The sequence below is a fragment of the Molothrus ater genome, chromosome 8, assembly GCF_012460135.2.
Source record: "Molothrus ater isolate BHLD 08-10-18 breed brown headed cowbird chromosome 8, BPBGC_Mater_1.1, whole genome shotgun sequence".
Taxonomy (NCBI): Eukaryota; Metazoa; Chordata; class Aves; order Passeriformes; family Icteridae; genus Molothrus; species Molothrus ater.
The window spans coordinates 15,261,612-15,275,683 of NC_050485.2; the positions used below are offsets into that span (position 1 = coordinate 15,261,612).

A 14,072-nucleotide genomic window follows, 5' to 3' on the forward strand; every position below is an offset into this window, starting at 1 on the left:
TATGCATTTACAACATTTAAGAACTCGTACAGAAATTGAACTCTAGAACTAGAGAACACACAAGTGACTGAAATCAAGTAGTAGCTCAAAGCTGATACAACCACTGAGAACACTGCAGTTCTGTGAACTAAAAATTAACACCAAAATAGAAGTTTTCCATAAACTACCTATACTATGGACAGAAAACCAAATCAGTGAGCTTGTTTCTGAAGCCCTGTGTGAACACCCAAAGAACAAACGGGCCTGAGAACCAGCTCCTTTCTTGATTTTTTTCCCCCATATCACTAACAAGGAACTTTGTTCTCTAGACTACAATTATAAACCATCTTCAATACAGATAAAAAACAGATAAAAGTTAAGGACCTTATTAGTGGCCCTTAAGAGAACTTCCTCAGATTCTCAGGACAGAGAGCAACATTAAATCAAGATAAAAATAGAGCGTCAATTGCCTGAAGAGTTTATGTGAGTTAAAGAATCTGTGACTAATCTCCCTGCTGACAAATACGCACAAAAGTTAAATTACTTTCCCACAAGCCTTGTAGCACAGCCCATAGTGGTTAGAGAGATTCCCACAGCGATAAAGGAACTTCCTGGTTATTCCAGGCTTAGGGGCATTGGTCTCCCACAAGCCTAAAAAGAAAAAAAATACCCACTGTATTTTCCAATTAGCAGCCCAAACCGACAGAAAATGAACAAGCCACTTAAGTCCTCTAAAATAAATTCAGGGCAATAGTACAGCACACTGTCTCTCATGCTCTGAAAGCAGACCTTACACAGTTTAAAACAATATTATTAAGAGATGCTCCCTGAGCTACATTTAAAAAATGGACTTGAATGGACCAAGAGCCAGCAAAATGAAAACCAGTCGAGCAGACAAAGCCGATAAATCTCAAGGTCTTTTCCAACCTCAGTGATCTAACGGTTCTGTGAAAGCAGCCATGTTAACACCTTTACTCGAAGCCTCTGTCCCCTCGCGGCAGGGCGGTCACTTAAACACCCGTGGAAGCGCTGGGTTCTCCCACAGGCTCCTTTCCCCGGGAGCGCTGAACGCTGGGTGTGAGCCCGCCCTCACTCGCGCTAACAGAGACCTCGTTTTTCACGCAGCTGAGGGCGGCACCTGAAGGCAGCCCAGCCCGGGCTCTCCACGAGCAGCAGGTCAGCCAACCGGCGCAGGGCCCCGCGGCCCAGGCGCTTGGCAGCGGCTGCGCTCCCAGCGGGGCGGGCAGCGGGCCCGGCCTCACGGAAAAGGAACGGGAAGGGGAAGGAGCGGCGCGGCGGGCGCGCACTGCGCAGGCGCGGCCCGGCCCCACCGCCGCGCCCCCTCCCCTCCGCGAATCCCGCCGGGGGCGGCGCGGGGCGCGGGGCGCAGGCGCGCTCGGAAGCCGCGGAGAGCTCCCGCCCCCCGCGCCCCGCGGGCGCGCCGCCCCCCCTGCAGCCCGCGTTTAAAGGCGGTGGCGGCGGCGCCCAGCCCCCGGCCCCTCCTGTGACAGCGGCAGCACCGCTCCGATCCTCGCTTCTGGCGGCCGCCGCCATGTACCGCTACTTGGGGGAGCTGCTGGCGTCCCGCCTGGCCGCCGGCTCGGTGCTGGCGGGCTCGGAGCCGGGCGGGCCGGCGGCGGCGGCCGGAGGGGCAGTAGTGGCGGCGGCGTGGGGCGGCGGCCGGTGTCCGCGGCGGCACTACTGCGAGGCGGCGAAGAAAGAAGACGACCCCAACTTCTTCAAGATGGTGGAGGGGTTCTTCGATCGCGGCGCCAGCATCGTGGAGGACAAGCTGGTGGAAGGGCTGCGCACCCGCGAGGGCATGGAGGAGCGGCGCCACCGCGTCCGCGGCATCCTCCGCATCATCAAGCCCTGCAACCATGTGCTCAGCGTTTCCTTCCCCATCAAGCGCGACAATGGCGAGTGGGAGGTGATCGAGGGCTACCGGGCGCAGCACAGCCAGCACCGCACGCCCTGCAAGGGAGGTGAGAGCCGCCGCCTCGCCGGGCCCGCGGAGGGCCGGGCCGCCCCGCCCCGCCGTGCCCCCGACCAGCCCCCCCTGTCCCGCCGTGCCTGCTGCCCGCCCGGCCAGCTGGCCAGGCGGCTGCCTCGCTGTGCCACCCGTGGTATCCGATACCCGAGGAGACGCAGGCGCAGGGCCGTTCCTCCTCAGCCCTCCGGCGCTCCGCTGTCCCGGCCCCGCGGGTGACCCCCGGGCCAGCCCCGGGCCGGGTGTCACGGCCGCCTGTCGAGCGTTCGCCGCACCCGCCGCCCGTCTGGCCCTAGGCATGGCGAAGAGATCCCCGCCTGATTTTAACTCAAACCTCGATAGTGTTTGTAGGGAAAGCGGGGAGCTCCATGCTAGAAGTGCCTGCTCGAGTCGAGTCGAGTCGAGCCGCTGTCACTCAGCCGGCTGTGTTGGCGAAAAGCTTGTGCTCACACAAGGAAGCATCCCTAGAGAAAAATAACAAGTTTTAATAAAAAGTTAACTGTGTTTCCAGTTACCGCCTGGATACATAGTTAGATAAAAGTGATTTTTCTGGAAGTGGCTAGCTCTAGGTAGGTGAGACATGCTGAGGGACCCGGAGGGTGAATCCCACTGGAGCTGAGCAGAGCTGGGCTCTCATGGGATCAGCCGTGATCTCAGAGGAATCAGACTCCCTTTTAGTCTGGGATAGATGGCATTTCCTTGAAAAACAAATACAGATGTCCTTCAGCATAACTTACTCAAGAGCTCTGATCTTTGGGGACATTTGAATATTGGAAACCATGTCAGGTCTGTGACTCAAACCAGAGCTTCTGTAGTCTGTAAACACATGTATTTTTTTTTCAGTGTACATCAGCTTTATAGTAAATAATGACGGTAAAAGAAACCAAGCAATTGCTTAAAAATGTAGTCCTCCAACTTCAAGACTAGATTAGGAAGGGTGTTCTTAGGTGAATGTGTTTGTGAGAATCAGTTCAGCTGGCATATATATGACATGAGGATTTCTCTCTGCAGCACAAATAGTGTGTCCTGTTAATGTGATTCCTAACATTCCAAAATCAAATATCTACTGAGTGTCCTGTAACATGCTAAATTCTTACCCAAAAGAGGCTAACTCAACTTTTGGTTGTTTACTTGAAGCAAGAATTAGCATGAGACTCCAGCCAGCATGGGCGTGGCTGAAGTTTATGCTGTGTGAATTTACTGTTCCATAACATTGCTATAATTTCTTTTAAAATACTGATGGATACCACACTACTGTTGTATTTCTGCCCCAGTTAAGTTACTCTTTGCTGCTGCTTACAAAAAGTCCTTTGCTGTACAGTCTGCGTTACTCTTAAGATCCTACTTGCATAACAAAATGCAGTCCAGTGGCAAATGAAGTAATAATATTAGTATATGATAGCTTCTGATATTTCACATTAGTACTGCTCATAAGTGAAGGAACTAATGTTTACAAACAAATAATTATAAAATGCATTGTACATGAACAAACCTCACCAACTGGGAGATTGGACACTGTCTGTTCTGGTACCTACATTTCTAAATCCTCACCAGAATTTCTTGATTTTCGGTGGCATTTGTTATGCCTGTCTGCACTCACACTGAAGCAAACACTGGAGCACTTACAGGCAATTGAAAATGACAGCTCAAGAAAGTAGGAAGTCTCAGTAGTTTGTCCTTTTCTTCTTGTGCTACTCCCCACCCCCTCTGAATTTAGGGAAGGAATTGCAAATGATATTTCCTTTCCATTCTTAAGCAGAGAGATCATTAATGGATTTCACCTTCTACTGCTCTCTAGGAATTTGCTCACTATCAGGTGACAGATATGAATTGGTAGTAAATTTAAATGGGAGGCATGATAAGCAAAGATCGATTGCTTGAAACCCGATATGAAAAAGGTGTGAGGAAGTAGAACATTTCTACTTTAAAGATAAGGGAGTGGTAGAGATATTTCTGCATTTATAGTGCATTTGATCCACCTGAAGTGCAACAACTTGAGCTTTTGTCCAAAAGGAGTTTTTGACCTAGAATCCTAGTACAGTCCACAGGAATAAAAGCACAAAGTCCAATGAAACACAACTCCAAACTCCATATAACAGAATGAAATGGGGAAACTTGCTGAAGTGAGTGTCCCACACACTGTGGACCCCAGAGGCCAATGCAAGTAATTCACACCATCAAGGAACAGCAAGGGACATAAGGCCCCCTTCTAAAAGAAGGGGTGAGTTGACAAGTGGAAGGCTTGCAGAGACATTGGGAAGAACACAGCACATCTTTTTATGTGCAGAATTGTGACCTTTAACTTTGTGCTTCCTGAAAAGCAAAATTTGGTAAAACAAGGTTACCCATTCTGGTTTGTTTTTTTGGTGTGTATGTGTATTTGGTACTGAGAAAGAGATGGTGTTTAGTTACTGCTAGGTGATTGCAAGTAAGTGGGGATGCTTTGTCATGTCTGTTGTTCTTTCAAGGAGCATTGTGCTTTAAAAGCTCATCTCTTATATTTCTTGATGTTTACATAAACTGAAGGATAAGAGATGCTGGTTAGAAAATATTAAATACTGTTGTGTATGCAGATTAGACAAATGATCAAAATACACTTTAAGATTCAAGTAGGAAATGCAGGAGTACAAAAATTTTAGGTCTTTTAAAGGCTGTCCTCCTTTAATTGTTCCTAATTTTTTCAGTAAATTCATACCAAAATACTTCATTAGCAGTTGTGTCTTCTGTATGCCTTTCTGTTTATAAGGGCATTTACAGATTTAACCATGAACTAATGAAGAATTTATACTGTAAATCAGATTTTAAAATCTTGATTTAAATGCCCTAAACTTGGAGGCAGCTGAATTACTCAAAGAAGAAGAGTCTAAATAAACATTTTAATTATATGCACTTTATCAGCACCTTCTTATTTCTACTAAACGTTTGTAGTTAACAGTGTAACATTTAGATGATGTTCCTTCTGTCAGAGGTATCTTCAATTTCTTTGCCTGCTCATTCTCTGCTGGAGTGAAACCTCAATCCCCATTTAGTGATCCAGCCCAAATGTGAAAACTGCCAGAATCTAAATGCAAGGTTTATCTTCATAAATCTCACATGTGCATGCAAATGATACCTGCTGGTATAAACCAGCAGTTCCTTGACTAGTAGTCCTTCCACACCTGTTCTGTGCTGGCTTCTCTTTTGCCTGCTAAGTAGAAATACTGCAGTAGAGTGAATGCCATGAGAGGACTGCTTTGAAAATACAGCTCCTGAGTGGATGGATGACTGTAGCCTGACACAGCTGCATGAGGGCAAATCCAAGATCAGTCTTACATTTTTGGTATAGGCAAACTTCTACACCTTGGTGAGAAACCTGACTGTCGTATTTCTATTCAAGAAGTACAATGCTCTTAATACCCTAATTCTAACAATCAAAAGCATTGTTCATAAAAATGGGAAGTTATTTAAAAGCTTTTCCTACTTTACTCTCTCCCCTCAAAGCACACGTAAGAACACCATTTAGCTTGGTTGTGTTGGACGTAGCTGTCACTACATAGCAGTGCAAGTGATTCTTCATCAGGTGAAGAAAAGTGCTTTTCTGGAAAAGGCATGAGGTACTGAAACATGCTGTCTTTTCACTTTGCAACTTTTGGTGGTTTTCCACCTTACTGAGAGAACCCAGAAATAACATTTCTTGTTGAATCTTGTGGTGCTTACCTATTTAATTGTTGTAGAAGTTCATTCTGCTTTGGGGCGTTGCAAACTTTCGCAGGTTGAGAGAAGGTGGTGATTCTTTTCCTTAGCGACGCTTCTCTGCTGTGCTTTAGGAATCTTTACAGAACCATCATGAATATCCCCATTTAAGTGGTAGGTCTTGCAGTATGTCCAGCATGCAAATCCATGTTTCAAGGACTCCATTTTCTGCAATGAAACTGTTTACTACAAAGGAAAAATCAGTTAGATGCCTCCTCAGCCCACTGAGAATATGGAATAAGCAGTTTTCTCATGTGTTGGAACTCATGTTGCTTATGCTCCAAATGTATTTATACAAGTGGACTGATGCTGCCTGGTAGGTGGAGTAATGCTGTGGGTCACATCACTCTTTCCTTTGCTGGTGTGGTGACTTGCATGCCAGTGGCCAGTACTAACAGGAAACCACAGCTGCTCTGTTCACTGCACTGACAGCTGCCTAAAGAAGTAAAACAAACCAAGTAGGGTACAGGAAATGAGATGTCTGAATACAGATGACTTTGTTGGAAACTACTCTGGCAGTTCCTACTTAATAAATTCTTCTAAATAATTTCAGCAGGTTCTGTGAAAGGTGTAGAACTGGTTAAGCTACTTTTTATGTGATTGCTGATGGCTATTTATCATTAATTGATCAGTTTCAGAAAACAAAATGGACTTACTGAATTTTTACCTGCTTAGTAGTATGGAAGTGATTCTGTGTTTGTTAGGCAGCATTTATTATGAGAATAATGCTGTTAAGTAGTTTCAAAACTTTTTCAAGCCTTTCCATGTTAACCAACTGTCAAACAAGTCTGTTATAAATGAAACCAAATGAATCAGAGCCAGAAACAGCCTAACTGGTTTGTGCTCACCCAAATTGCTGTAACCAAATCCCAGCTGCTTCCTCAGTTCAGAAAGGCTTTAAAACCAACCTTAGTTCTGGGCTAGATTTAGTATAACTTTCATTTAAAGAGGACTTTTGAAAGCTTTGTCAAACATTACTTCTGAGTTCACTCTTTTATGCGAAGACAAATGAGTCTTACTTTATTTGTTCAGTTGACTTGGAGGTGAATGAATTTGATTTCCTGTGTAGTGCTGCCTTGGCTGGTTAGTGGAAGGAGCTATTCTGCACTACAAAACTTTTCTGTTGTCTGGTCTTGGCTGCATTTATTCTGCCTATCAGGATTTATCCTTCTCACTTGGCTCATGAGCTCATATTAATGAGTTTCTTACTGCATAAGGTGACTTTTATTCATGCCAGCCTTGCCGCAGTTTTCCAATTGCAGAGGTCCAAGGCTGGCACTGATCTCAGTGCCCAGTCACAAAATACTCTCTGTGCAAGCATTATTGTGGTTAAAACAGTGTGCATACCTGATGATGGAAACCTTACTTGCAAAAGAAATCTGTACATGCAGGACTTGGACCAGTACACGTGCTGTCTCACCATTATTTATTCCTTTTCTAAGAGGGTAAGGAGTAGTGCTATAAGGCATCTTGGAACCAGCAGAGCTGTTTATCTTGGGGTTGAATTAGTGGCTTTGATTTTTTTTAAAATCATGCATGGGTGAAAGTTAAGAGCTTTGCTTTTGGCCCAGGGTCTTTTGAGTAAGACATGGAAATGTACCCTTTGGACCATGCAACAGATGGAGCTATAACATGGACCATCTGTAACCTGAAATAAACCTTGGAAACTGATCTAACTCCAAAGGAGCAGGAGAGGTTGTTTTGGGGAAAAAAAGGTAATTAGCCTAGTTGTGATAGCACTTCAGTGTTACAGCTAAAGCTTATACGAGTGCCTTACTTTCATAGAACCATTAAGACTGGAAAATACCTCTAAGATTGAGTCCAACCTTTGACCAATTTTCAAAGGTTTCTATTCTCTTATTGTAGCTTATCTGACTTCACAATTAGTGCAATAGCGGATATACATTTAAATTGCAAGTGAAAAAATAAGGAAAGGAATGTATGTCTTGTCTTTTAATATGCTAGTCCTAATGTGAACCATATCAGGTTTTTGTTTTTACCTTAGATATTCTTGTATGAGGCTATGCCTTGCACTTTTGGCTGTGAATCTTTTTAGTCTCAGCTTTTTCATATAATCAGCTCATACTGTTGCTGCAGTAGCCAGCTTTGTCCTTGATCTTAAATAGTTGTTTTCCCTTGCTACTGTTGGCTCTTTGTCTATTTATAGAGAGATCATACCTCTCTCAGCATTGGGCTTTCTGCATAAACACGTGTTGGGGAGAGGAATCTCCTGTGTGATAGCCTCCCTCCTGTTCTCTGGGTGATCCTAGCAAACACTTTTTTGTTGCATGAATTGACACAGCTCCATCTTGTTAGAAATTACACTCTTAGGAAGAGCATGGAATTTGCCTGCCTCATGTCAGCACTGTGGTGGCTTCTTGTTTTGTGGCTCCTATGGCATTTGGACCAGCCAGGGCCAACTTGTGTGTTATGTCCCCCTCTGCACACACGCCCCTGCACGTGGTAATAATAATGTCTATTGGAAGCAGTTTACTGTGTCTCCCTGTTTCTGCCCTTCTTACTACAGTGTTGAGTGCACTTTAATGATCTAGTGATCTAATCCTTTAGGTTGGGCTGAGGTAGTTCTGTAGGTGAGAGACTTTACTTCATAGCCAGATTCCAAGTGCATAAATTCATGTCCTATTTGCTTGCCTGGTAGTGCTCTAGATTTGCCATATTCACATTTAATACACCAAGTCTTATCAATGCACCAGAGGTAGTTCTTGAATAGAGAAAATTCTTGGCTTTTCTCAGCATAGATTGAAATAAACCTATATGTTTAAGCATATTTCAAGTGCAGCTTATTAAAAACATACAATAAGTGGTATGCTGAAGTATTCTGGCTGGCTGAATACCTTATAGTCATTTTATACATACTGGTGCTTAAAGCAGAGTGGGGGGGCTTCTCTATAGGGAATGTCTGTCCTACCCCAGCTTTGTAGCTGGCTAGTACTGTGTAGGAAGAGATAAATATTTTTATCTCTTCTCTTGGCAGTTAGTGAATTGAATTTAGGAATTAGTGGTTCTTGTTGCTGATTGGTGTACAGTGTTCTTGTTTTCCAGGACTGAATTACTCATCTTGCTTTGTTAGGTTTATCTGGAATTCCTTTGTCTTCAATAATTACAAATTGGTCACTGAGCTGTTTATCACACTTTTCAAATGGTTAAATAAGGCTCAGCAGTTTCCTTCTTGGGAAGGTTGAATTGTTTTTCTGAGTCTAGAAAAATGTGTGTGTTCTGAAAGGGTTTAAGAACTGCTTGGATGATAGGTCCCTACTGAGTTAAGTGTCAGTGAATACTGAGTTTGATGGTAGTACAATCACAATTGCACTTGTTTACTAACCAAACATGAAAATATACATAATCCAGAGTTAAAACATTAAGGCATTGCAGTAAGTGCTGGGGCTGGTTTATGGATTTTGCAGAATCCGTAGGTGAGCATCTTTACTGAAGCTCCTTCAGACTGTGGGCTTAGACCTTGAGCCTCTGGGCTGGGTCAGGCAAGCTGCTAACCCACAGAGCTGCTGCAGAATCCAGTGCTGCTAACTGGGAGATTAACATGCCTGTAGTCACTCCTAGAACTTCCAGAGGAGATGATGACATCTGTGTTGCTGACTGTGTATGGCTAGTGTAGGATAGCTGCTGCTCTGGAAGGTTTCTTTTGATGAGCAAGCACTTTGCAAATAGAGGTGAGCAGAACAAATGCACCATATTTACAGGAATTGTCATCTGTAAAGGACCCAAATTACTTCCAAAGTTCACAAGAACATGACAACCAGAAGAAAACACTGAAGTCAAAGCAGGACAAAACCCTTGGTTAGATATTAATAATTTAGGCTGAGATGCAAATGTGTTCCAGGTTCTGGGGAACTCGAGAGACTTACTAAGATTTACAAGATACTTAGAACAGAAGGAGTAGTTTACCAAGTGTTTTGCTTTGAACTGTTGCTATGGCAACTGTTGAGGTTTTTTTGAGACTTGAATACCTCGTGCTCGTTAGTAGCAAGGGCACATGTAGGTACTATCATTTAGGATCCCTGCACAAGAAGCTCAGAAAATAGTGACATGAGCTACCCTAAATAGATTTGTAGGCGTACTAGAAAGGCACTAGTCATCCTTGAAAAGGATCCTTGAAAAGGATGACTACTGTACACCACATTTTCTAAGGAAGCATAATAAACACCCTTAACATCACAGAACATACGGAAGTCTGTACAATGCAAACTCTAGTAGGATGTACAACCAATTTTCTTGGAAATCAAGGTCTTTGTTATGCATATATTAGTACACCCCTTGCTACAAATGATAAAATGATTAAAATTATAACTAACTGCTGTTACTATAGAATCCAAAGTAGCCTTGCTGATAAAGACTGCTTTGATGTGAGGAAGTAACTGAGATATAATATCTCCATAATACAGATCATAAAAAAGAAGTTTTAAAAGCATAGACACTGCCATGTAGTGATAAAGCCTTCTCTTCATACTGACGAATACTAAAAAATTCAATGAAAACTTATTTCCTCATTTAGAAACCTTTGTGCATAGAAAAACAAAGTTACTCTTAGCATACTGTTTAACTTCTTGGGGCGTGGTAAGGAAAGAGAATTCTCAACTGGAACAAGAATTCATATGTTTTCCAATGAAAAGTATTTTCCATGGTCGTGAGTCATACTGTAACTTGAGGCTTTCTTCAAACTGTTTTTTTTTGCAGTTGTCTGTAAAAGTCACAAGTTTCCAGAGACTTACTGAGTGGGACTTGCCAGAGTTAAAAAAAAATTGTAATCTTGCTACCTAACAGTGACTTTGTTTGCTTTTATGTGGTGAGAACCTTAAAAAAACCCAAAAAACCAAACCCAGTATTTTATCTGTGCATATGGTCCATTTTTAGACTTAGGCTATTGAATGCCTGGTAACACTGCCAAAAGATGCCACACAAATGCGTGGCAATACTCCTGCCAAATTAGGAAGCTGTCAAACTAAATTTCAATGATGTCCAAATAGAATAGAAATTAAGTAAGTCTTTTATCTTTGTGCCTGTGCTTGCAGATGGAATGTACAGCATTCTCAGATGCCTGCTTCTCATCAGTCTTAACAGCTTAGCACAAATAACTTCCCTGTCAAGAGGTGGCCCTCCTGTAGAGTAATTACAATTCCTGGAAAACAGTAACTGGCTGAATTGTGAAAAGGAATTAAGTGTTAGCACATCTTAAATGTTCTGTGCTCCTGCCAGGGAAGGGAAAAATTCATCACACCTGTCAGAGAACTTGGGTTCACATCCTGAACTTCACCTAATGAAAGATTTTACCACATAAACTAGAGAAGAGTGACCAGTAAAGTCAGCACAACTCTCAGAACTGACTAGTCTTCCACTTACAAAGATAAAGCCAGCAGTCAAGCCATTTTAATTACAACTGTTTAAAAGCCTGGAAAAGGAGTTAAACCTTATTCTGAAGTACAAAGTTGTCCAGAAAAGAACAATTTTGACCTCAAGTCCAAAAGTTTCCTGTGTTCTGGTATGTGTACATGGCTGACAGGCAGCTCAGTTGAAAGCCTGTCAGTACTTTGTTAGTTTTGGGGCTTTTTCCCTATTTACCTTCATATGAAGACTTAACATTTATTATGTCAAAGTTTGTGGTAGTACAAGGAACCAGAGATCTAACTGTTCTACATGCACTGGAGTAAATATGTGCACCAGCACTTCCAGTTAAAGTGCTGCTTGTTTACCTCTTCAGATCCTATCTTCTGTATGATTTGCAGAGGAAGCCTCCCTCTCTTCTTGTATTTTGCTTCCCTCTTTAAACTGTTCAAGATAACTATCCCAAAGTATTTAGTTTCCTTGCTGCTTTTCATATATCAATAAACCACATTTTGTGTGCCTGCAGGAGTACATTGATAGCAAAACTGCTTTGTATACACAGCTTGGAAGTTTCAATAGGTAAATGGGTTGAATAAATACACAGTGATCTAGTTCACCTGGGGGGTGGAGGGGCAGAGTTCACTTTTGGTCAACATAGGCTGTGACTCCAAACTTGGCTGGCTTGAGCAATACTCAGATGAGACCTGTCCCCAGAGTACCTGCTCAACCAAGAAGGAATGGTTTCCCCAGGCGGGACAGTGCCATAGGCAGTGCTCATTCTTGCTCAGAGCTTGACAGAAGGACAACTGCTCCTCTGAAGAATTAGAGGAAGACATATTTAAAAAACCCTAACACATGAATATTCTAACTTTGACTGGTCTTTTGGGCTCTGATAGGTTCTACTTAAATTTTGAATATTACTTCCCATGAGAAGGTTATTGACAGCTCAGACATCAACTCCTTGCAGCTATCTTAAGTCAGAAACTACGTAGTTTGCTTTTGGAGACCACCCTTCCCCCCTATACACAATAAATTTAAATTCTGTTCTGCAGAGGCATGGTACTTTCTTTTACTGATTGAACTCACATAAGAAAGCAGCACTTGGCCCTCAGCTTTGTTTGAGCAGCACTTAGTTCCTTTGAAACTGGGATTGTTTCCAGAGCATTCAGGAATGGCTTTCATAGCAGCACAGTGCTTTAGTTTGGATAATGTATGCTGGCCTTTTTTCACTCCTGAGAACCTGAATATGGCCTTCTCTTTACATAATAGGAAATTTGTGGTGCCATGTTCTGGCATCTAAAGGACACTCTGTACCTGCTACAAACCACCGTGCAACTTGGCAGAACCTACAGCCAAAGATTTGGGGAGTAAAGATGGGAATAATAAATTATTCATGGCTCTGTTGTATACTTGGTTAAGTAGGAGAAGCTTGGATAGAAACAAACATACAGCTGTAGGACCCTTTTGGTTGTGGCCACATGACTTTGGGCACATGTTGATCTTAAACATCATATTTAAGCTTCTCTAGTTCTCTGCATCTGCTTTGTCAGTTTGGTTAAATATTTCCTACTCTGTAGCTACCTTGAGATAAATGAGTCTTAACTCTGAGTTCAATAAATTTATTGGATTTTTTCCATTTTTCAGAAGACTGGTAAGAGTCAGGCAGGTGAAAGATCTCCTTACCTTTGTGTAACCATTTTTTTACTCAGCTTTGAGCTGCCTTGAATGCTGAGCTCACTCATTGTGCATCTGAGCTGCTGCCAGCCCACAACAAATTGAATTTGCATTTGTACCATGTGTCAGCACACACTTGCAGCCCTGCTGAGTGACTTGGAGCAGGGAATGCAGGTGTGGGCTGGCTTCCATGTGGGAATGTGGATGTGGGATGGGTGGCCTTGTCTCACAAGCTCACTGGTGTAGGACTATTCCCTCAAAATGTTTTGAAAAAATTCAAACTAGCAGAGTGGTTTGTTGCTTTTTGTTTTGTGGCTGTGCCTAGCAGCCAGGGCCTTAAAGCCAAGGCTTAGAACTTAACAGGAGCTTCTATTACTCCATCAACAAGATCTTGATTATAACCTGTACTGATAAGTTACACTCAGGAGCAAAGTTAATCTTGTATATACAATGAGTGAAGTCCAAAGCTAAAGATCTTGGGTCTGAAGAGCTTTATCAGCCTCTCGAAAACTCTGCTCTTAGCTACCTGTCAGCTTGATTCATCTTCATCACAAGGAATATTCACTCTTTTTCCCTAAGGCTGAGTGCTGCCATTAAGCTACTTCATAGAAAATTACTGAAGTAGTGAATTTCTGCTACATAAAAGATAAACATTTAAATAGGGGAGCAGGGTGTTGTTCTTTATCTCTTAGAATAAATAAGTTGATAAACAACCTACTTGCATGCTAAAGATTGTTGGTGTGGATTAACCCTTCCCAATTTATAAACATTTATGAAGGTGTTCAGTGAATTCCTATTTTTTTCTCATGTGTCTTTTGCAGGTATCCGTTATAGTATGGACGTTAGTGTGGATGAAGTGAAAGCCTTAGCATCTCTCATGACATACAAATGTGCTGTGGTTGGTAAGTGTTCATTTTTCAAGCAAGATTTCAATCTTCAGTTTCAATCAGTAATGATGTAATTACATAGAAAAACCAAACATGTAAAGGATTAAAATGAATTTCAGACTCTAATCACTAATTTAAATCTATAGCAAGGTGGGAAAATCTATAGTGACCAAAATAATAGTACATATTCCCTCTCCTGTCACTGAAAATAGTTAAATAAGGTTGCATTTTTGTTTGAAAAGTCCACATTGTGCTAACTACCCTCTCCCATAGACAGTACTACATCTTGAACTCATATTCAAGTATGACAAACTTAGATTAATAGGGAACTAATTTTAGGGAGAACAGATGGAGGCTATAAAGGATTCAGGCAGGGGAGCTATGGAGAGCAAAGGATAAAATTCCTTTATGGGTTATAAAGAAGTAAAACTTGTACACAGCTACTAAATTGT

The 14,072-nt window shown here is 42.6% G+C and overlaps 2 protein-coding genes across 2 annotated transcripts in view; one reads left to right on the forward strand and one right to left on the reverse strand.

Moving 5' to 3' along the window:
- Window positions 1-2,400, reverse strand: part of SHLD2 (shieldin complex subunit 2) — a 30,334-nt gene extending 27,934 nt beyond the window's left edge. Inside the window, exon 1 of the mRNA XM_054515666.1 lies at window positions 2,304-2,400. The gene's annotated coding sequence lies outside the window, so the exon portion shown is untranslated. The remainder of the gene's footprint in view (window positions 1-2,303) is intronic.
- Window positions 1,489-14,072, forward strand: part of GLUD1 (glutamate dehydrogenase 1) — a 28,856-nt gene continuing 16,272 nt past the window's right edge. Inside the window, exons 1-2 of the mRNA XM_036385928.2 lie at window positions 1,489-1,964; window positions 13,555-13,635. Of these exons, the coding sequence (XP_036241821.1) occupies window positions 1,532-1,964; window positions 13,555-13,635 (514 nt within the window). The 5' untranslated portion in view covers window positions 1,489-1,531. The remainder of the gene's footprint in view (window positions 1,965-13,554; window positions 13,636-14,072) is intronic.